At 46.6% G+C, this 24,045-nt stretch overlaps 1 protein-coding gene across 4 annotated transcripts in view; it reads left to right on the plus strand.

Annotated features, from left to right (window-relative positions):
• The window catches only part of NRP1 (neuropilin 1), a 168,115-nt gene extending 144,872 nt beyond the window's left edge, over positions 1-23,243 (plus strand). For 2 of the 4 annotated variants that reach the window (XM_075550317.1, XM_075550315.1), the window contains exons 12-17: positions 3,434-3,493; positions 9,654-9,791; positions 14,474-14,748; positions 15,450-15,546; positions 17,860-17,910; positions 20,213-23,243. In XM_075550317.1, the coding sequence (XP_075406432.1) occupies positions 3,434-3,493; positions 9,654-9,791; positions 14,474-14,748; positions 15,450-15,546; positions 17,860-17,910; positions 20,213-20,502 (911 nt within the window). In that variant the 3' untranslated portion in view covers positions 20,503-23,243. The remainder of the gene's footprint in view (positions 1-3,433; positions 3,494-9,653; positions 9,792-14,473; positions 14,749-15,449; positions 15,547-17,859; positions 17,911-20,212) is intronic. The other 2 variants (XM_075550316.1, XM_075550318.1) reach the window with 1 other exon arrangement.
• Positions 23,244-24,045: the final 802 nt, after the last annotated feature.

Raw genomic sequence — 24,045 nt, forward strand, 5'->3', positions numbered from 1 at the left:
CAAAGTGCTCCCAAGAGACAAGGATGGTAAAACTATGTCTTATGTACTTTGGACATGTTGTCACGTGAGACCCATCCCCGGAGAAGGACATCGTGCTTGGTAAAGAGGAGGGGAGCCAAGAAGAGGAAGACCCTTGAAGAGATGGACGGACACATTGGCTGCAACAACGGGATTCAGCCTAGCAACCACTGTGGGCCTGCTCCAGGACTGTGCAGTGTTTAGTTCTGGTGCACATGGTTGCTATGGGTCAGAACCCAGCTACCACAACCAAGCGCCCATGGAGTCGAGGTGATTTTGGAAGGCGTTCTCACGAGGTTTACTCATCGATTGCACTCAGAGCCCTCTGTCATCGTGATTATTACTATTTGGCGGTTGCTTGGTCTATGAAGCTCTGTGCCATCCTGTTTGGGAAAAAGGATGTGTTACTATGGAAATGTTTGTCGGAGCAAAAACTTCAGCGAACCCAGGTGCCTCTTCACCCCTAAATAGCACACCTCTAGTTGCTCACACGGGACTGCCTGCTCTCTGGCGATCCTGTCGCACAGGCTGCCCTGTTAATGCCGCACGTGTGGGCCGTTTGGTGTAAGAAAAGCAAAGAACATTCTCAGTTTAAGCCTGATCTGGGGAAACTTGGAAATTGGGTGCAGTGCTCTCTTTAGTAGATTTTAGTTCTTCCACACAGATGGTGTTGATTTAATTTCTGCTCCTGGGGTGGCCCATTTGTACATTGAAAGGGAGAGGTATTGCAGTGCAGTGTTCCTTCCATACAAAGAACAACTCTGAATTCCAGGTGGACTGCACCAAGATACGTGGAGATTAGCAGAGCTCCCTGTTCATGTTCTCTCTCTCTCTCTCTCTCTCTCTCTCTCTCTCTCTCTCTCTCTCTCTCTCTCTCTCTCTCTCCCTCCCTCCCTCCCTCCCTCCCTCTCTCTCTCTCTCTCTCTCTCTCTCTCTCTCTCTCTCTCTCTCCAAGGTGAAAATTCACCCCTGAAGTTACTCATTTGCAAACGCCTTTGAAGTCATTGGATAATACAATTGGCTTCAAAGGCTCCAGGAGACCGAATTTCACTTTGGAGCTGTGTGTACCCAACAGCGGAATTTGGCTCCCAACCTCTGACAAAAACTGATAATGCGTATCGGTTTTAAAAAGTGAATTTTCACCTTGAGGCTTTCTCCTGGAAGGCCACGGGGAGCAGAATGCTAATGTTTTGGACTCCCTCCAATTCTGCCATTATAGATTAACCTGCTTAACCCATAATATATATAATTCCTCCTTTTCAGTGTCTGATGCAGTGAGGCCAGGCACATATGTGGCCCCTCATCCTGCACATTTACTGGGAATGCGAGTGTAACGTGACTTGATGCCGTAGCTGGGGATCTCAGACACCTGAAGACCATTCCAAGGGCATGCTTTTTACAGCTTTCTCATCCATGAACTGGACGTGAAGCATGATTTCTCGTCTGTGGGACCCACAAGTATTCGACGAGGGCTTGGCCAAGATGAGGATCATCACGCATCTTCCTTGAGCAACGCAATTGGAAGACACACAATCACGGCACCCTTAGAGCAGCCTCCCAAGTGCCTGTGTTAGTCTTAGGCCCACTCCTGCCCCTACCCTGAGTCTGCTCTGTACTTTATCTCATGAGATAACAGACTCCTTTAGGCTTAGCCCAGGAGCTGCAGCTGACACACATAAGGAGAAATGGATTTCTCGAGATCCTAAGCAATATGCACCAAATCAGTGTTTGCCAAATTTAGCAGATTATGAAACTCAGCTGAGAGTTCAATGTGAGATGTCAAGGCCTTATCTCTTGAAATTCTGCTTCCCAATGAGGTCTAATGTAGGATGGATGGATGGATGGATGGATGGATAAAAGGGAGGCAGGGAAGACAGATAGATAAATGGATGCATGAGTGGACACATGGATGGATGCATGGATCCATGGATGGACGGGAGGGTGCTTTCAGTCAGCCTTGATGCATGGTGATCTTAGGCACAACATAACAAAACATTGTCCTTTCCTACATCCCCCTCACAGTTGCAAACATGTTCAAACCCATCAGTCAGCTATTATGCCAGTCCATTTTACCAAAGAGTCTCCCATGCCCTCGTCGTCCCTCTACTTCACCAAACATGTTTTCCTCCAACAATTGATCCCTCCTGATGAAGTGTTCCAAGAAAACAAGTCAAAGAACATTCTGTTGTGATCCATGATATTTTATTGACTAGTTTTCGTAGGTAGATCACCAGGTCTTTCTTCCTAGTTCCTATTCATCTGGGCCGGGGGAGAACCTCACTTCCAAGAAGTCAGTGCTGACTCATAGCAACCCCCTGTGGGTTTCCGAGATTCTAACTGTTTAGGGGATTAGAAAGCCCAGTCTTTCTCCTGAGTTGCTGCTGGTGGTTTCTAACTACAGACCAGGAAGATCGGTGTAGCAAGACTACAACCTCTCCACCAAAGGTGGCCCTGCTGGTATTCGAAATACCTTTGGCATATCTTCCAGCATCACAGTAATATGGGAGCCACCACCAAAGGATCACATGGCAAGTGGTAGGACATACGGATAGGAATCTGCTATTTCAGTAAGTCCTCGAGTGATGTTTATGGTTGGGCGTGTTTGAGAGCGTCGCTTAAAATCCGATGTCTAATGACAATAGTAGAAAATGGAAAAGCTCTCTCTCAAGAATCGAGGGTAAAGGCAAATTCCAACTCAGTTACTGCCTGTCCCTCGACAGGAAATTCCACAGTGTGTCCAGCCTGATTGAAAGTTCTCTGTTAGACTTGCTCTTTGCTCAAACTTGGCGTTCTTTTGGACGTTGAAGAAATGTTTCACCTCTTCCCCGCTTTTTGCTGCCTCTTGCAGCTTCTCCGAACCACACGGTGGGGAGAATATTTGTCCTTGGGAAAAACAACTACAGCATCACTAGGGGGGGAAGTATGGAGTGGGGCGAGCAGTGGGAGGGCCTTGTCGTTCACTTAGGATAGTCATGGGGTTTATCCTTGCACCTCCCCGAAGGCACACGTCTGAAACCTTGGGAAACAATTTGACGCTTAGAGGCCTAGATCCAAGGTAATACCTGTCACCTAGGACATTCAGAGACCCATGCTTGTCGCGATCACAGCTGTATGCCAGGCGTAGCTGGGAACCAGGGAATGCCCTTGGAACATATTCTCCACCTCTCCATGTTACCTGGATGTTTTAGAAGAAATGTGTTAAGTTTTAAATACAACTGGTTGACTTGAATTTGATACCTGTGGTAAGTACAACATAAAAATAATTGCTCTAGGTGGGATTCAAGGAAGAATTATGTAAGGAAAACCTTTGCTTCCAATAGAGGCACACACCATCCAACGAGTCTGCATGGCCAATGATCTCCTGCGCACCCTTGTTTCTCATTGTCACGTGACTGATGGTTGTTTTGTTTTTCAGGGGGTACCACCGCGCTGACCACAGAAAAGCCAACAGTCATTGACAGTACCATCCAATCAGGTATCAAATTAAATATGACACTCGTTCGCTTCCTTGCCTGCTTGCCTCAGCTCCCCCCGCACCACCACACTGCACAACAGTGCGCTGCCTTGTTTCTCAGTTTCCCGTCTCCCCAAACGTCCTGGGAGGAGAGACGCCACGCAGCATCTGGTCTCCAAGCATGAGCCATAAATATTTCTTCTCTTTCATCCACATGTATATGCAGCAGGGAGTGAGCTTTCCTTCCCCATCAGTCATTGCCAAATGGTGGCAGTTCCAGTCCGAGATGGAAGGAACTGAGAAACATACTTTGTTTAAACGCAGCACATCTAGGACACGGACTGTGTTTGCAAACTGTAGGAGGGAATCGCACAGGCAACAGCCTATTTATTTTCATCGCGATTCCGCGCCTCTGAGAACAGGCAAAGTTTGTCGGTTCTGTCTGCCACTGAGCTGGCAGTTTTACAAGAGGGTCTCCAGTGGGCGGGCCACGGAACGGGGTTCAAGAAACCCCTGGTTGTAATGGTGCATGGGCCAAGAGGCCTCTGAGGCCCAGTGCGCGCCGCCACCTCCTCCTCCTCCTTTCCCGACGAGAACAGCAGAATGACTCGACAAGGCATCTTTTAAAGCCCAGGCCGGCATGGTGACATGGCAGCCCCTCTCCGTCTGCCTTTCGTTGTGTTGTTCTTGTGGTTGTTAATATTCTGTGAGGTTGCTCTTCACAGACGCACACGAAGGGAAACAGCCAGTGTAAGCAATCAGACGTTTTAAATACTTTAAAGTTAATCATTGGACTGAGGTGAACAGGTCAGTTTTCCTGCTTCGCCCATTTCCTTTATTGAAACACACTGAGCCTTGGCCTCCACGGTCATTTATTAATGGGGCGTGTGGTGTATTTCAATGTTTCCTCAAGAGCATAATGCTACCCAGCCAGGCTGAAAGTAGAAAGGACGGCTCTAATTAGTATGCTTCCTTAAACGACCCTGTCACTGTTGACCTGATTAAACTGCAAAACAGACGTCTCTTCGGCTGAACTTAACCCCAAGTTTTCCCTGTGGTAGGCTCAGGTTGACATGATTCTTGCCACCTCGAAGCGCTCATGCCCGGAAATACCACAAACACGCACACAGGGTTTAAAAGAATTGCCTAAATTCTGAAACCTCTGTAGGTCTACAAATTTCAACATTGTAAGTTGCCCTTCAGAACCCACGTGCCCCCCCCCCATCCTTGAACCTTGTATACCTGAAGCCACCTCATGAGCGGAAGGGCAGTAGTCACCCAGTAGTAGCATTCTCGCCTTCCACGACAGAGATTTGATGGTGTGATGCCCGCCCATCCATGCATCTCACGCCCCACCACCATCTTGCTGTGGTTTCAGCAGAGCTTCCAGATGAAGACAGACTAGGAAGAGAGACCTTGTGACAATCAGCCCTCGACAACCTCACGGATCCCCTCCCTCCAATCAGAGACAGATCCTGGGCATGAAAGGCCAGCAGGGTTTGATTCTTTCTGTCTGGAGTCACCATGAGCTAGGAGCCCAATTCCAAGGCAGCTCGTAGGAACAGCCTCTTGAGTGGACTCAATCGCAAACTCCCCAGACCCTGGCCCCCACAGTGGTTCTTCCCCGCAGAGTGGTTTCAGATGGAGAAGGGACGGTAACTACCAGCTGCCACTCCGCAATCCTTTTCAGAGGATTTGTTTTTAAGTGAAGTAATGGGTAAAATGAAGTTCTAATAAGGTAACAAATATTTTTAACTTACTTTCTGGCCAGAGAGTTGCTTTAAGCCACGAAGTTGCCAACTAACTGGCTGCATGTCCTCTCTCCTCCTTGGCTATCCAAAGATCCAGAAAGCATTTTGTTTGTTTGTTATTTTTAAGTGAACAGTAGCTGCAGAGCGGAGCAGAGGAAATAGATTCTGGATAACTATCCCTGAACGTTGAACAGGAACGACTTTGTTGACATATTTGATTTGGGCAAGAGGTGACGGTCATTAGTCTGATGAGTTCAGAGAGGAATTTCGGGGACACCTAGTCATCTCCCAGGGTCTATTGTGGTCAGAAGGTAAATAATACAGATTGCAACAAGTAAGACCCGTTTCCACCACTGTCTGATCAACCACATCGCTGACCGACAGGGGCGGGCAGTCTGCTTCAGTTTTGAATTCCACAGACGACACAGAGTCCTTTACAAATTGACTTGGTTCCTAGCAGTTATTCTTGAGTGTGAGTCATGAATCTGGGCGCCAAGACTCCAATTGTGGGCATTGGTTTGTCTAACCTTCTCCACAGGACTTCTGTTCAAGTTGTCTCCCAGCTAAGCCCAGGTGACACTCCTTGAAGACCTGAGCAGGCAAGGAGTTCAGACCTCAGGTCTCAAAGAAACAAAAACAAAAATAAACAAATCAGTTGCCAAGGGGACAGTTCCATGAGCACCCATGCCTGTCAGTCAGGGTACAGCTGGGCTCTGAAGGGCTGGGTTTTCAGAAGTCGACCACCAAGCCTTGCTCCCAGACCACCGCTGGGGGTACCTGAACCTCTGATCTTCTGCCTAGGAGTGAGTGTGCTAACTTTGCCCAACCTCAGACCTCTTCACCCAATTGGTGGGATTCACTAGTTGATACTTTCTCATCTGGACCGAGCTGTAGCTTTCAGATTCATCAGCATCTTTGCCAACAGAACCGATCAGCTCCCTAAACCTGCATCGTAATCCAATTTTGCTGAAGCCACATAGACTCAAGCAGAGTCTTAAGAGTTCGTTTTGAGGATTCTGAGCAATATAATACACTCGGTGGGTCTGTAATAGACATATACTGTCGAGGCTGTAATCAGATGCCTAAAAGCCTATTTAATGCTCTGCCAGGAACTGTTGAAAACCCTGCCTTTTAAAGAGTTCTCCCTCCTAATGGCTTTTCCTCTCTGATGATCTTCAAACCTGACTATCGTTGCCCGGAGTGTGTTCATAGCATGTCACTGCCTGGGTCTCAGCACCTCCGCTTGTTTGCAAGGAAGGGAGTTCCCATCCTCTGTGGAAGTTTTGAATAACGCGTTTAAAAAGTAACTCGCCCTGCATGTAGGGTGTTAATGATTCAACTGCGCACACGATAGGTTCGACGCACACAGCTGGTCCGTGCTCACAGAGACTATAAATTTGTTTTAAGTTCAGGATATTGTTTCCTGCTATTTTTAAGGGTCACGAAGGGACTTAACCAGATTATTCCTTTTGACTTTAATGAGAATCATGCAGCCACAGACCCTAGGTAGTATTTTGAATATTTAAAGGTCAGTGGTCCTATATAGTTCTTTCATTAATTTGTTTGACTCTCTACTCCTTTTTAAAACATTTTCTCCTCCACTTCTCTCTTTCTCTCATCTTCTCTTCTGTTGCTTTTTTTTCTTTCTGCATTTCTTTCTCAACTGTTTTCAGATATTTTTGTGTGTGTCTCATGGGCCTTTTGAGCTGGGCTAGAATTTCCAACACCCAGTCACTCATTCAGTACCCTTCCTCCACAAAATGCAGGTTTTTAATAAAAATGTCTTTTAAATAAATGAGTTCCCATAAATTATGTGACTGGGAACAAAAAGATAAGAAAGTGTCAGGATACAGAAAGGTCACTCACTGCCAGCAAGTCGTTTCAGACTCATAGCGACCCTCTAGGAGAGGGCAGCACTGTCTCTGTGAGCGAGTTTCTGAGACTGTTACTCTTTAGGGGAGTAGAAAGCCCCATCTTTCTCTTTTGGAGCAAGTGGTGATTTCAAACCGCCCACCTTGTGGTTAGCAGCCTAACAAATAACCACTGTACCATTAGGTCTTTGTTAAAATCATAGAAGTTGGCAGGATCTTGGAAGGCTGGCTGCCTTCCAGTGAAGGCGAGAGACATGCCTCCAACATACCGTCGCCTGGTCATTAGGAAACGTAGGGTGATAAGGTCCCATCAGAAAAGTACTATCCCAAATCACAGCCCCTGTAGTTTTCAACCATCATGCACAATGGTGACATTGTTAACACAGGGAATATAACCAGAAAGATGTGTGTTGTAATCACTTGCTGCCTCCTGCATGTGTGTGCCTTATAAATGGTATGTGCAGAGGAAAACACGAAGCCCCACATCCACGAACATTTCCCAATATTCATGTTTTTCTAACGAGGTTGTGCAGCAGCGCTGGCGCAGCTCAGTGTCTTGGGCGGGTGGGATCCAAGGTCGCTCAGTGTTTTAGTCAGGGTTCAGTGGGCTGTGCTTCATCTGTGTAATTCCATCTCCCTGTGCAAAAAGTGTGTACTTTTGGAGAGGTTTCTCATGCTCTAAGAAGTCCTATTTCATGGTTATGATCGACTAGACATAAAATATATCCCCCCCCCCCCCGAGCACACTGTCGCTGTGAAATCTAGCCCTTTCCCAAGAAATGCAAGCGACCGCATTATGCATGAGTACAGTCATCTGGCTTAGCAGTGTCCTTTCCCAAACAAACTTTGTCCTCCCTGAGAGAGGTCATGGCGGACACCTCAGGGTCACCCAAGTCCAATTTGACCGTTCAGATGGTATGTTCCTTCCAGAACGGGCCATCAGCACTTGAAGAGAATTCCTTGGAAACTAAACAGGACAAGAAGGGCATTCTTCAATAAGAAGCCCCAGCCCCATTGTCACGGCAAGGGAAGAGTCGCCAAGGGGGGCTTCAAGAAGGCAAACTGCTCTGAAGAAAAGCCCCACACTTGCCAGACTCACAACCTGGCCCGAACCCTGTCCACAACCCCAGACATCCCTTGTCATATAACAGGGTTGTTTTTGGTTTTGTTTGTTTTTGAAGTTCAGCTGACAAACCGCCCTAGTGCCTCCTTCCCCCTTTGCGTTTCAATGCTGCCATCTTGTGGATGACGTAAACGCAGTGGGAAGCAGCGTCCCTCCTGGATTACGGAAGACAAAGGACCTTGGGACAGTCTATTGGGAGGGAACCCACCCGTTGGGTTAGGAACCCACCCGTTGGGTTAGGAGTTGGGTTGCTACCCACAAGGTCAGCCCCTGGAACCATGTGCCTCTCCCCGGGAGAGAGTGAATGGTCGGTCTAACACCGTGAAGGGTGACAACCTTGGAAACCCCAGGGAGCAGTTCCACTCCGTCCTGTGGGGTCGGCGCCATGAGTCAGACTGGACTCGCAGGCCGTCGTTTGTCCGTGTGTCTGCTTGTGTGTAGTTTGTTTGTTTGGAAGCAGAGTCGGGGCGGTGGGGCAGTCAAGAAGCATGATTTCATCTGCAGAATTATTGTTCTTTTTCGCTCGAGCCCACAAAGAGAATTCCAAACATGGACCGTTGGGGTTTTCCCAGACTTTAAAAAGCCGAGCTACTTTTGGACAACGTGGCTGAGGCAGAAGGAAGGCTATTCGTCTGAGAAAACACCACCGTCAAATAGCACCTCGCAGAGGGCCTGAGAAGACGCACTCGCTCTGCGAATGCATCCTGGCTTACTTTCCTGATTCCCGGGGAAACAGTGCAAATGTTTTGTTTTGTTTTTTAAAAAAGTGTCTGTGGCTTTCCCATGACCTTCCATGGAGGTTGTACATGAGGCTGACAGTTTGTATGTAGATTTTTTAATTCCTGGGGGGAAGGCATAAATGAACAGTTAAAATAATGGACCTGGTGTGAAGCACGGAAAAAACAAACAAACCCCAAAATCTCTTAAAATGCTTCAGAGATCTCTTCCCTGACACTCGAGACCTGGAAGCTTAAAACAGCGTGACACTGCAGGACTTCCATGTTGAGGCATGAAGCCCCGTTACGTGTTGAGACTGATGAAGCACAGGGCTCAATGCAGATTACTTTCATTGGTTGATACCAGTTTGTAGGACTCATCCTCCAGAGTCTCTCTCTCATGAAACCTGGAAATAGGGAGAGGCAGATACAATACAACCTGCTCTTGAAAGTAACCTTTCTGGAAATTTTATGAAATGCCAATTTGACAGGCAGTCTGTAATCTTTTTTAAGCTGGATTTAAAATGATAAGAGAGAGAGATGTCTAAATGTAATTTTGACATCTCCAGGCCTCGTTTGCATTTCCTGGCTATCTTGAATTGGGTGGCTTTCCCAGAATCTCTTAAAGAGAAGTTAAGTAAGGTGAATGGTGACTTCTTTGCAGCTCTGTGACCCTCGATAATGAACTTGTCTCTCTTTTTTCCCTCCCACCCTCGGAAGAGCTTCCAGCATACGGCTTTAACTGTGAATTCGGCTGGGGCTCTCACAAGACCTTCTGTCACTGGGAACATGACAGTCATGTGCAGCTCAGATGGAGCGTCTTAACCAGCAAGACTGGCCCAATTCAGGATCACACAGGTAACGGGTGCTCGCTGTGGGTCTCGTGTTCTTTCCAAATTCTCTTCTAATCGGAGGTCTTTGAGGAGGTACCTGAGACTCTAAGGCGGGTGTGTGGGTGGGAAAGATGCTCCAAGCATTTCTGGACACTTTTATTTAGTAGAGTTTATAAGGCCTCTCTTCAAGTCCCTGGGCAGCACAGAGGGTTAGGTGTTCAACTACTCCTTAAAACAATTGGCGGTTCAAACTGACCCAGAAACCCCTTGCAAGACAAGCTTCTGAGGGGTCACAGCCTGGGCACCCCTCTAAGGCAATTATACCCTGCACCTGGGGCCTGCTGAGTCTGAATGAACTCAGTGGCAACTAACAAAAGCAACAAAAACGTCTCTCCAGCGGAGACACACAAAGGCACAGAATAGAGACTGCTCACTGAACTGGCCATGGAGTTGCCTCTGTGAACAATAGCAAACTGGACCAGAATGGGAGAGCCAGCACCTGCCTTATCTGTGACTTTTTTTAATGGGAAATCTCCAAGATCTTCGGGGGAAAAAAAATAGTATAATGAACTTTCTGTACATCCCCATACTTCAGTGGTTCTCAACCTTCCTAATGCCATGATGCTGTCATACAGTTCCTCTTGTTGGGGTGACCCCACCCACCCAACCATAACATTATTTTCGTTGCTACTTTGTAACTGCTATTTTGCTACTGTTATGAATCAGGCTACCCCTGTGAAAGGGTCGTTCGACCCCCCCGCAAAGGGGTTGCGACCCACAGGTTGAGAACTGTTGCCCTACTTCATCAACAGTCATCAAATCATGGGAAATCTGATCATCCCACCTTCCCCAATTCTGACTGGCTTCCAAGCAGCTCTACACATAGTGATTTCTTTCTCAGTGAAACCAGCCTAAGGCTTGCTCACTCTTGACCCTGGCAGCGGAGGTGGAGAAAGGTCGGGTGGGATTCTGGTGTTTGGCGGGGAGTTCCGATCCAGCCTAGTCCCTCTGCACAGATGGGAACCTCAGCACGCCACGGTTCTCAACTCGCTTCACCGCCTACCTTTTCTTGGCTTTCCTTCCCTTCCAAGCATTCACCTCATTTCCTACGGCTGGGCTGGAGGGACTGGGGGACAGAGAAGGCTGGCAGCCCCTCTAGGAAACTGCCTTTCCCCGCCACGGCATCATTTTCCTCCCAATCATTTGATGAGAACTTGAGGTGTGGTGTAAAATGCCAGCGGCATCCTGTGACACACAAGCACAGCAAACACCTCAACCACAAGCTGCGACCCTGCTCACGGAGGCCCTCAGAGAACAGTGTACTCAGAGTGGCTTCCCCGCAAATACTCCAGGGGACCATTGGCGGATACCAAGAAATCTCATTAAGCAGAGTTCTCCCTGGCTGGTACTTGGGAGGAGCGGGCAGTGAGTCAATGGATGGGCAGAGGCCACTCCGTGCCTTTCTTGGGGTGTTGTTCTCCTTTTCCCCCTGTGAATATAACCGTTAAGGAGGTTGAATAGGCCGCCTTCCACCCCGGCTACCGCCTTGCCTAATGAGAATGACAAGGAAATTGGATAAAATTGGACTCCTTCAAATCTGAGACACTTTGAATTGAATCTTTAAGACAAGCAGTTTTAGAAAACTTAAAATACTTTGACTGTAAATGGCACTGTACATATAAATGGCATCAAATTAACTAAATGCAATTAGCTGAAATGAAGGCAGTAATGGTGGAAAAATGCATGCAAAGTGAAGCAAAATGGCTCAGTGGGCTCTGACATTCAAAGGAGGTTAAAAGCTATGTTAGCCAGAGACAAAAGCTAAAAGGCTTACAGAAGTAAAGTGCTAATTGAGAAAATGAAGACAGAGTTCCTGACCCAGAGCTGTGATAAAAACGCTGAAAGCAAAGAAATATGGGCACTGTGCATGTTGGGGTATCAGGAAAAATAGGGCTTGTCTTGAATTTCCAGTTTGAGCCGTCCTGCGTGTGTCTGTCCTTACTAGAAACAGGAAGCTTCCACAGCCCTTGCAAAAAATCAAAAAACAATCAGACCGTGAAAGACGAGACAGAGACGGAGATGGGTGAGACAAACTTCTGAAAGGAGGGGCATGTTAGTGTCAAACAAATCTCGATGCAAAGAGCCCATGCCCAGCACGAACCCAAATCATGACATCACATGTCACATGTCACTTGTTTTTGACAGCTTGGAAGAAACTTTGCAGATCAGATATCGAGGTTTTGGTTTTTTTAGATTCGTGTTAGCAATGGCCCGGTAAAATACTCAGCTGCCTGATATTGAATTGACTTAAATGGACCCTACTCAGGGTTCTTCTGTTGACCCCCAAGAAGGAAGTCATGCCCTAGAGTCCCACGTCCGGCTGCTCACTACAGGCCTCTTGTAGGAGCATGCCTGGCGCCTGGCGCGTGGCTGCTGTGGCAGGCACTGGGGAAGCAAAGGAGGCTTGCTCTGACCTTGAGCTCCTTTGAGGTTGTGGGTGGGAAGCCATTACAAAGCAGTGTGGGGAGAACTTCCCATGAAGAGGTGAGAATGATAGTGAAAAGATAAGCTAGGGAGGTGTCTTGTTTCCTAGAGCTGGTGACAGAGCAGCACAAAGTGGGTGGTTGAAGCCATAGAAGGGTATGGCCTCTGCTCTGGAGGCTGGGCGTCATGAACCAGCCTATCCACAGGACCATCCTCCCTGGGCAGGCGCTAGGGGAAGATTCTCCCTAGCCACTTCCTGGCTTCTGGTCATCTTGGGCATTCCTGAACTTGTGTGCAGATACAGCACTCCAGTCTCTGCCTTGGTCTTCACCTTGGCAACTCCCTTCTCTTCTTTGTGCCTCTTCTCTCTGATCAAGTCCCCACTCAGCTGGGATGAACCTCCACCCTAGTCCGCTATGACCTCGCGTTACCTGCTAACCTTCAAAGAAGGTATGTTTCCCAAACCGGGTCATATTTCCAGATACCAGGGAGAGGACTTCGGCGCATCTTATAGAGAAACACAATTGGCTTGTCTTGGAGACGGGCTAAGCTGGGGGCTGAAGAAGCTGAAGAAACAGCCTGTGAAGGACCCGGTAGTGGGTGCTACGGTTGAGAGTGGTGTGATTGGGTAGATTCCACTTGAGGAACTCGTGGCAGGAAAGGCATGGCCTTGGTTGCTCGTGAAGGAGGGTGGAGAGTCTTGGGGTGGTGAGGACCCACTGGACGCAAGTTCAAAAGCCCATGGCAAAGCGGAGGCCATCAGGCAGCTCTCAGGCAACCTTCTCCCTTCCCCATGCCCCCTTGCTATCCCCTTTCCCAGCTAGTCTCTGATGAGCCCCAGGACACCCCATGGACTCAGTAAATGTGCTCCTACCCTGCAGCAGATCCAAATTCAGTCTCTCCTCTTAAGACCATGCGTGGGGAGGGGTAAGATGGGGACATTTTTATTCTTGGTGGACTCATTCCTTACTCAACTCAGTGGACACAAGTGACTCCGACTGGGTAAAACCAACAGGGGTTCAAACAAACCCAGAAGTGGCTGAGTCTGCTCAGTAGCAGGCGGACACTTCTCAGAGTCAGCATTGAACGGGGGGTCATGACTTATGTCAGTCATTCCTTAGTTCTTTCACTTATTGGTTTAATTAAGAATGTTAGGTTCCTTAAGAGTGCCCTATAAACACAGCTAAAACAAAAAAAAAAACATACTGCCATCGAGTCAGTTCTGACTCACAGCAACCCTATAGGACAGGGTAGAACTGCCCCTGAGGGTTTTAAAGAATGGGAATCTCTTCAGGAGTAGAAAGCCTCCTCTTTCCCTCTTGTAGTGGCTGGAGGTCTCAAACTGACCTCGTGGGTAGGAGCCCATTGCACAACCTACTCCACCACCAAGGCTCCATCCTCAGTGAAAAAAGTCTGCCCCGCTACACATTTCACTTCCACATGTATACTAGCAACGCAGCCCACATATACCCACTGAAGAAGCACCTCACAGATACACCTGCTTCCTAGAGCAACAAACAAAACATCTCCCCTGCCCATTGAGGCCAGAGCCACGATTCACACTTACATCAGGTGAGGCAGTAGAGGAGGTAATTTCTATTTACAGCACAAACAGTGAAACATGGGTTGTGTGTTTAGACCAGGTGGTGGCAGGAGGAAACATTCCCACTGGGGGTAATTAAAAGCCAAGCCAAGTAAGTCCTAGCAACTCAGCGAGTGTCTACATTGCCAAGATGGCACGTTCGAATGCGCCTCACAAATGCGAACTTGCCTCTTCTTGAACCAGAACCCCACGTCAAACAGGAGTGGAGCTGGCAGGAGAGAATCAAGCTCTCAGAGCCTTGACGGGGTTTATAGGCCACGAAATAAATGAGTGGGGGGAAATCTTCTCATTTTAGGAAAAAGGGAAAAAGCCAAGCAAACAGCGATTGCTAGATTATTGGGCAAAACTGCAGCTCTGTTATCAGCTAGACTGACAAAATATCAGCCAACAGGGGATCTGCTGCTCTCTGACCAGGGAGAATACATCTCAATGATCAGGAGAGGCCAAGAGCAAAGCTGTAGGTGTCAAAGAAGATCCCCCAACATCTCTGTTCCCATCGGGTGCTTGGTGCTCAGCCTGCGGGAGAGTGTTGATTGGCGGAGCTTGAAAGGAACCAAAGGACAAGCGAGTCGATCAGGTGGCCATTCTTCCTAACACAGTTTTTCTTTTATTTGTCGCAGCAGGAGATGGCAACTTTATCTATTCCCAAGCGGATGAGAACCAGAAGGGCAAAGTGGCCCGTCTGGTGAGCCCCGTGGTGTATTCCCAGAACTCAGCCCACTGCCTGACCTTTTGGTATCACATGTCGGGTTCCCACGTGGGCACGCTGCGGGTCAAGCTACGCTACCAGAAGCCAGATGAGTATGACCAGTTGGTCTGGATGGTCATTGGGCACCAAGGGGATCACTGGAAGGAGGGGCGTGTCCTGCTCCACAAGTCTCTGAAGCTTTACCAGGTAGAGTCCCTCATCGCAGCAGGGGAGGGCAAGTTGCGCCGGAGGGAATACTTGTCAATGTGAGGAAAGCTGACTAGTGCAAGCCGTTGACCACCTGCTTCTCACCTCAAGATGGGCTGATCAAACCCCACTCAGAGGCTCTTTGGAAGAAGAGGTCTGTCAACAGGCTGCTGTAAAGATTATTAGCCAAGAAAATCCTACGGAGCAGTTCTACTCTGTGATCTGCAGGGCTGTCATGAGTTGGAGGCTGACGACATGGCAACTCACAATGGCAATAATGCCAACGTGATGGGAGAATTGTTTCAAAAATTCTCCCAGGTGCTTCGTGAGCCTGTGGGATGGTCATCTCGGGAGGTAGCATCTCTCAGTCTCAGATTACAGGAAAAGACCTTCGCTGAGAAGGATGGGAAGATGTTACTGTGCCATCGATTTCAGGGCTCTCCCAGTGGATCGTGCCTGTTATGTGCTGCCTTCTCCAGCTCTAGATTCTGCATTATGTTAAAAAACAAAAAAAGGAGCAAAGACGACAAATTTTATGCCATCACCAGGCAGCAAATGTTGATTGATGAGCAAAGTGTGTGCTTTTGTGAAACCTCATGAATTTAATTTATGTGCTGTGGTTGGAGCTGAACAAGCATTTGTAAACACCGCTGTTTGGGACTAATACTGAAATGCTGTGGGGATGATCTCGTTTTTGCTAGGTGATTTTTGAAGGCGAAATCGGAAAAGGAAACCTTGGCGGGATTGCGGTTGATGACATTAGTATTAATAACCACATTTCACAAGAGGACTGTGCAAGTAAGTATGCGTGGCTGTCGGGAACAGGGAAGCAGCAGCCCAGAGCAAGAGCCCTCGCGTATCGCAGTCTGTCTTGTTCGTTCAGACCCAGCGTTTCTTTGTGCGCTACAGGCACGCCATATGGCAAGCATCTTCCAGCTCCCAGGGCATAACATCAGGTTAATTTACCTTTAGCAAGCCCATGACCTAGCCAATCTAGTCCATTAGATGGCCGCCTGGGTACCCACAAAAGGACCTGTGGAAAGTAGACTGAAAGACTGCGGCAAAGAAGAAGGACTCACGACATGTACGAGCTATATACGCCATAGTAGAAATGCTGATAAAAGAAAGCAGTGAGCGCAAACATCTGGGTCGTTCCCAATGCCTGAATGCATAAACAAAGCAGCAGGCCTCTGAAGACTTTGATGGTGGCGAATTCAATAAAGGACCCATTGCCAAGGAATCATCAAAGCCACGATTCTTTACTTTATTATAAGTCACTCGACATGTCTGACTGTAAAATCATTGCAGTGGCTCCAAAGAGGGAGTGGAACTCAGAGGCTCTGTCTGGTATTTTCAGAGTTGGTCCTTATTGGTCTGGCCCTCGGCAAATGAAAGTCTGACATTAGAAAATTTTAAAAATCAGCAATTCATATTCCCTAGTTCTTGGTATATAATTATAAATAGCCTCACTAATAGCAATGTGATAGCAGAATAATTAGTCTTAAGCTCCATTTGCTACACTTAAACTTTTGTTCTAGATCATTACATAAGAGGATGTTAATTAGTACAAAATGGAATGAACCTATTGGGCAAGCTTAAGACAAAGGAAGCCTGTTGGCTCTTATGGATTTGGGGTCAGTTTGCAACATACAGAGATTTTAAGGTACAGTATATTGAGTATATATGTAATCCCTAGAGTGGCATCAGATGACAGGCTCAATTGAAGAAATTGGGGAACAGATGCAGTGAATAAAAACCTGCTTCTTTGTATTAGGAAATCTGTTTAATGGCACACTGCTAGTAAAATCTAACACCCCCCCCCAAAAAAACCCAGTAAAGCTTAGTTTCTCAGTTGCAACTGTTTATAGATTATCCACATGCAAACCTACAAAACTGCTAACGCGTGTATTTCCTATAGTTACGCTATGCATATAATCCACTGAGAGCGATGTGATGATGGCTTTGAAATGTCAGAACCAACACACAAACAAAAGCAAAGAAAACCAAGTTCCCACTTTAATTGATCATGTACTATCCTCAAAGCAGCATGCCAGGTGTTATTCAGACCGCCCAGATAGCTGAGGCGGTTCGGTGAGTCCTTGTGTTTCACAGAACAGCTCTACATAGCGGTAGCTGCTGCTAGGCATTGTTCTTGGAGCAACCAGAGCTCCGTTAACAATGGTATCCGCGTTATTTTAGCGACCAAAAGATCCCTACGGTAACTGTAGGAGCCCTGGTGCCTTAGTGGATTGCGTGTTAGGTTACTGTCCAGGAAGTCAACAGTTCAAACCCACCAGCAGCTCCTCAGGAGAAAGACGAGGCTGTCTGCTTTGAAAATCCTCGGGAACAGTTCTGTCTGTCCGGTGTGACACAATGAGTCGGAATCGACACTAATGACAGTGGGTTAAGGTGGTGGATGAAGGTAAATTGTAATCATCAATGCATTAAATATGTTCTGGAATAGTCCATGAATGATATTAGATTACTAACTATTATTCATTCATTCATTTAACAAATATTTATTGAAGCACCAATTGTGTGCTAAGAATACAGTAGTGAACAATTTTTTTTAAGTAGCTGCTGTAGACTTGATACCGTAGGGATACTCCTTCCTTAGCCTTAAAAAAATTTTTTTTGGTAAGATCAAGGACATAGCCTCTTAGCTCATCATGCTTAGAGACTGTTTGGGAAGCCAGTCTGACACCCATGAAACCTAAGAAGCTAAAGCCTAACAAGTACAGGATGGTGGCCGTCTCTCCAGCCTCATTGCTAGTCCCTGTTTTCATTAGATTCCTCCAACACTCCAGGAACCTAAACGCACGTCTCTCCATCCCATTCTTCTCCTGAAATCCAGTCTGCTAACAGCAGAGAGTCCATCTGACACTTCAAAGGAAGCAGTGTGCCCCAAGTCACTCATTTCCTAGCCATTTAATATTGATTCTCCAGTGCTCTGTGAGCATTTGGTAAAATCGGATTAAACTAACAACTTGAACAGAAGCCCACGAGAGGCATAGCGTGCGCGGTTCTAGAATGAGTGTGTGGGCGTGGCGGGTGCATGTTGTATGTTACTGACAACTCAGCGGACCTCTCTCCCTCTTGTTTCATTTGTAGAGCCAGTGGAGCAGGATAAAAAGCATCCGGAAAATAAAATGGATGACGCAGGTAAGTGTGATGACCTTTCTCCGTTTTGTTTTAAATCGCTGTCGTTACTACCATGCTAGAGAAGAAGCTTTAGGCGATGCTCACACATTGATAGATCAGCTCCATTCAAAGAAACTGTGCATCTGTGCCCAGGGTCTGAGTTGGGCTATCGACTGGATTGTTGCCCAAGAGCACCCATCTCCTGCAGGGAGTCTGGGACGGTTCCGCTTGCGTAAGCAGTGGAGCCCTAGAAGAAGTACACTGGCCCTCCTCCTTTGAGCCCAGGGTAGGCCTTAGGAATATCCAGTGAAGCATTTTCATTTGACAGCTGTAGAAACAGAACCAGTGTCGACTTGCTCAAGGATTAATGATGATTTTCATATTGTCATACAAGGGGGGTGGGAGGGGATAGAGCTCCAAAAGAAAATCAGTCTGTGGGGAAATGGAATTCAAAGGCAATGGAATTTTTCCACTACCATTTTTTCAAAGGCCCTTAACAGGCCACTGAGGAACCCTACTAGTGTAGTAGTTACGCATCAGGCTGCCGACTACACGGTCACTAATTCGAATCTCTAGCTGTTCCTCAGGAGGAAGACGGGGCTTTCTGTTCCTGTAAAGCATTACAGTCTCTGAAACCCACAGAGGCAGGTCTACCCTGTCCTCTGGGAAGCCATGAGTGGGGTCTTCTCAAGATTCCTTCTCTAAGGGACTGGAGTCTGAATATCCCTTCCTGCTCTGCTGGGGCGCTGGTTTTATCATGATGGTACAAAGCAGAATAGGGACTTATCAAGGGAAAACTATATTCAAAGGACATTATATGCCTCACCTTGTTTAAGGGCCGCTGCAGTCCCCTAAGGTGTGTTTATCCCCATTTTACAGATCCTAAGACTGAAACTCAGATGATAAGACTGAAATTCATAGTTAATTAGAGAGCAGCGTCATATTTAGACAAATTAACTCTAACACGTGTGTTTTCATTTAAGCACTGGTTTATCAGCACGTAGAAGACATTCCGTATCTCTCAGAGTCTTGGGCGCCCGCCTTCTGGTTAGCAGTTCTGGATATTGGCTAGCAGGCAGGACCACCCGATGGCCGGGGTGGTGTATCAGTGCCTATCTCTCTTTAAAATGCAATCGTCTTTTTAGCCAGAAACACAAACTCAATAGAACCAAATTAATACAGTGCAATGCTACTCATTCATATGTGGCTCATTTCGGCTCCAAGTCTACTCTGAGAGGTACACTTCATTAGAAGTCATCTCAAACCAATGCTTCATCAAGGGAGCTTTATTAATATGGCTCCTTGGCCTGTTTTCCCCTGTTTAGGGACTTGGCACCTCTTAATTTCAGTTTTCCTGAAAAGGAATCTTTGTTGACCTGAACACCATTAAGTAAACACCACGCATGTTGTCCATTCGCCCTTTAGTCTCATTTCTAGTGCTAGGAAATTAGACGCAACGACACTCCTGTGTTAGTAGTTTCTCCTGTTGCACTCTAAAGAAACCATTTCTCGCGTGGCCAAACTGCAGAGTGGTGTAAGTGTCCCCAGTGAAACCTCTGGGACTGCAGCGATGCTGATTATTAAGTGTGATCTATTCGGCATAGCCCATGCACCGTTTCCAGATTTAGCCACGGAGCTCTTTAAATGTTGGCTGTGTGCGTTCACATGCTCTGAAGGCTCGCCCCACTTGAGTGAAGCCACGGTGGGCTTGCGGCAGTAGGCTGGAAACGTTTGTTTGGTTCGATGATTGTACACTTGGGAGAACAAGCACGCGTGTAAAGCTGTGCCCAGACCCTGGACACTGCAACACCAGGGCAGCGTTGAAGGTCTCCTCGTGTCTGGTTTTAGAATCAGGCAAACGCACAGGGAATGTTTATACGCCTCCCCTAGACACGCGTGTGACTAAGCAGCTTGCAGCGCTTAATGACCACATAGCTGGCCCTGGACGCTAGACACAGCGTACAGCCCAGCCCAGCTGGAGGGCTGCAAGCATCTGAATGTGATTAGAAGATAGCTAGAATCAAGATTTTTCATGTGCTAACCAAATTACAAAACACCAGGGCTCTCAACTCTGCAGAATTTCAGCTTCCCATCGCCTTCAACTCTGTGCCCAAGCTTGAGTCTAATGTAAACTTTGGCAGCTCCGGGCGATGAGGTTGCCCAGTGACATTCCAAAAATCCCCACGCAGGATCTTGGAAGACGACAGGCAATGGTGGGCCTTGTGATTAGCCTGTCTGTCGGCCTATCTGTTTTCATCTAGCAAGTCAGCCATGTTCATGGAACCAATTCTGTCCCCCTCCCCCCACCCTACCCACCCCGTAGGGAGCACGCCAGGATACAAAGGCACCGGAGAAGGTACCGAGGACATCCTAAAGAAGCCGGGAAATGTGCTGAAGACACTGGACCCCATCCTCATCACCATCATCGCCATGAGTGCCCTGGGGGTCCTGCTGGGCGCCGTCTGTGGGGTGGTGCTGTATTGCGCCTGTTGGCACAATGGCATGTCCGAGAGAAACTTGTCTGCCTTGGAGAACTATAACTTTGAACTTGTGGACGGTGTGAAATTGAAAAAGGACAAACTGAATACACAGAGCACCTATTCGGAGGCATGAAGGTGGGAAGAGATGCCAAGGCGAGTGGGAGAAGTGAAGCAGAAGGAAGGACGGACTGGCTTGAGTGTGCTGGGGAACTGTGGACTTGACTTCTCTTACAAGCTGGGAAGTGCGTGGGGACACTGAACCAGGCTTTTCTCAGGAGCTGCAATGAGCATAGCCCACAGACCTAACAAGGGAGCTGTGTGAACAATCCGAATCATGTACAGTCGCCTTTTTTGTTTCTGTGGGTTTCAATGGAATAATCAGATGCTGGTGTTGAGACCAAGGATGATTGATTGACTTAATGATTCAGTTTCACCTCCTCCTCCCCAAGCCCTCTCTCTCTCTCTCTCTCTCTCTCTCTCTCTCTCTCTCTCTCTCTCTCCCTCCCTCCCTCCCTCCCTCCCTCCCTCCCTCCCTCCCTCACACCCTTTCCCTTTTATGGATTCTCTTTGGAAACTGTGCAAAATCCAAGATGCTGGCACCAAGTGAACTCAGTGGGGCCCTTTTGATGGACATGCTACCTTTTTCCGTGTACCCAGATGCTATTAGAATCTCACCGCAGTACCGTGGACTCCCGCGGCTGTACCTGTGTATAATTGGCCGCCGCGTTGTGCATCGGCAAAGAAGGATTAGAATGTTTTTGTTTTTCGTTTAAACGTACCGCAGCCTCAGTACCGGTATAGTGTGTCCGCTCTGTTTACGAAGCAATACCGTCCAATTCTCTTGATGTTTTCCAGTGTTGTACCTTACACCTCGTGCTTGTGAACTCCATGCAGAAAACCGGGCTGCCCCCAAACACTGTTGGCAACTGGGTGTTCTACCGACAACGCAACGAAAAATCCTTGGCACTAGCTAGTGTGTCCTCTCAAGTGCCTTTTCGTTTGTACTAGTTCTCATTGTGTTACACTTAACCGCCCACCCCGTTCCTCCATGGCGAAAGCCCGACTCTCATCAAGCCCTGGTGGCCCACTGACTACGAAGAAAGTATATTTTAGTGTGAGACGTCAGCCCCCGGGAAGGCAAAGGGCTCAGAAGACTTGGCAACGTGGCTTACTTGTTCTGCTTTTTTGTTTTTCCACCGTTCAAGTTCATGTCTCTTGACCCTTTTGTATAAAGCTGCAATATTCTCTCTTGTTGTTCTTTCGTATGGAATGTATTTTCAAATGTAAACGCTTTCTCGCTCGCTCTCTTTCCTAGCTCTCTGTCTTTTTTGCCCGCTGAGAATTGAAGCAGTGGCTACTGTCCAGAAAAGAAACTTGCAGCTTTAACCTTACTGGACGTGGCAAACCGATTTTACTAGATTTTGTGTTTAAAAATAAATCAATAAGGGAAATGCCTAACTTTACCCTCCAAAGTCTAACTTTGGTTTTCTCGTTAACTGGTTAAAGGGACAGTATCTTTTTTCCTGAAGCCATTTGTCTGTCTATCCTGATTGAAATGCTCATGGATGAAATGTTTGCATTGAAAATATATTGATCAGTCAAGGGAAGAAATCATATTAGTTGGCTTTCAAGTGTGAGACACAAAGGAAGGGCTTTCTAAATACATAACAGTAACACATGTGCATGCACACATACACACACACATTAAAAAGAAAAACCGTGAAAGTTTACATCCACATAAGCAAAAATGGCCCTTCAGAGCATTCCTATTTTGGTATTGAGTCAAACAGGGGAAGTGGAAGGAAGAACAGATAATTTAAGAAAGGAACTATAAATCCTGGTGCCTGAGATGATGTATTTTAAGATAAGGGGGAAGGGAAGGGAACGAGGAAAAATCAAAACAAATGTTTAAATAAATCCGTTCAGCAGCAAACCTGGAAAGACACACACGCACGCACGCACGCACGCTTGAATGGATGTTTCCAGATAAATTCCGTCGGATTGGCAAAGTGAGTATCTTCCCAAGGCAGTGTATGAATTAACCCAAAGACTGAGGGGTTAATTTTGGTGTGTCTGTGTCATGTTGTGTGGTGCGTGATCATGTTTAGATGGACTGTCTTTGGCATAGCTGCAGATCTTACCCAGAAGCACTTGGGGCAAGTGGCATTGCCATCTGAGTCAGGGCAATCGATTCATCTGGGCGTAATTGGATGGAGAATGCCCTTTGTTTCCCGGAAAAGTATTGATTTCCATAACAGAAGACTGGTGTTTTGTCCCTGGAAGCATCCGTTCAGTTGCTACCATCAGACTGAGAAGAGCAGGCAGAGTAAGACCTCCTTTGCTCCCCTCTCTCCCTCCAGGCAACAGACTCGATGTTCCTCCACCAAGGAAAAATGATACTGCAACTTTAAATTTTAAAGTATCTTGCACTGATAAATATATTTAAAAATTATATGTTTATAAAGTTATTAATTTGTAAAGGCAGTGTTACAAAATGTTTGGTTTATATTGTTTTAGATTGTTTTGTAATTTTTAAAGGTGTAAAATAACATATTTTTTCTTTATTGAAATCTATAAAAAAAACCTTTCTGTAGTAAAATGTTTTCATTTTACTGGTATATTATTGCTTCATGTTTTGTACCATCATAAAATTTTGTGCAAATTTTTTTTACAGAAATTTTTATTTTCTATGACAATATGACACTTGTAAATTGTTGTTTCAAAATGAACAGCAAAGCCTTAACTTTAAATGACATTTGTATTCTCCGACACTGAGTAGCATAAGAACCACATAGAACGGAACTGTAACTTAAATTCCAAACTATGACTACTACATTCCAAAGAAACAGTTGAATTAAACATTTTCATAAAATATCCCAAACCTGATGGCTTTTATTATATTAGCTCTGCTATCGTTAAAGAAGTCGGTCTCATTCTGGGATCAAATATCATCCAAGATTTTTTTTAAGCTCTCTGTTAAAATTTCTATCCTAATAAGGATAAAAGATTAAGAAGATATTTCCTGGAAGTTAATTGTCAACACAAGTTAGACACTGTCAAGACATGGAACACAGAATTTGGCCTCAGATCGGGAAAGAGGGAAATGTTCAACCTCAAAGGCTGTGTCAGATGTCCTGTAGTCCACGAGGTAAAGCTTTTTTATTATATTCACAAATATCTGTTGGCAAGCTTTGTGTTTGTCTCAACCAAGGCAATATCACGTGTAGTAATTCTTAAGAAAATTTCTATTCCATCCAAAAAAGAAACTCAAAACAGCAATAATAAGATCAACAACAAGCTATTTGAAGTGTTGAGACAAAGTTATGCTGAATAAACAAAAAAAATTTTTAAATGAACCCTCTAATCCAGTTGCTCTCAACCTGTGGGTCGTGACCCCTTTGGGTGTTGACCAACTCTTTCCCAGGGGTTCCCCGATCCATAACAGTAGCAAAATGACAGTGATAAAGTAGTAACAAAAATAATGTTATGGCGGGGGGGTCACCACCACATGAGGAGCTGTGTGAAAGGGTGGTGGAGAACCACTGACTGGAGTCTAATCAATTGTGACTCAGCGAACTCTCCAGAGGGTTGTGGAGAAGGAAAATCTTTAGGGAGAACAGCCAGCCTCATTCTCCCCCAGAGCAGCGATGGGTTTGTGCAATCCACAGCGCCACCA

This window comes from Tenrec ecaudatus, chromosome 5 (assembly GCF_050624435.1).
Source record: "Tenrec ecaudatus isolate mTenEca1 chromosome 5, mTenEca1.hap1, whole genome shotgun sequence".
In the NCBI taxonomy this organism is placed as follows: domain Eukaryota; kingdom Metazoa; phylum Chordata; class Mammalia; order Afrosoricida; family Tenrecidae; genus Tenrec; species Tenrec ecaudatus.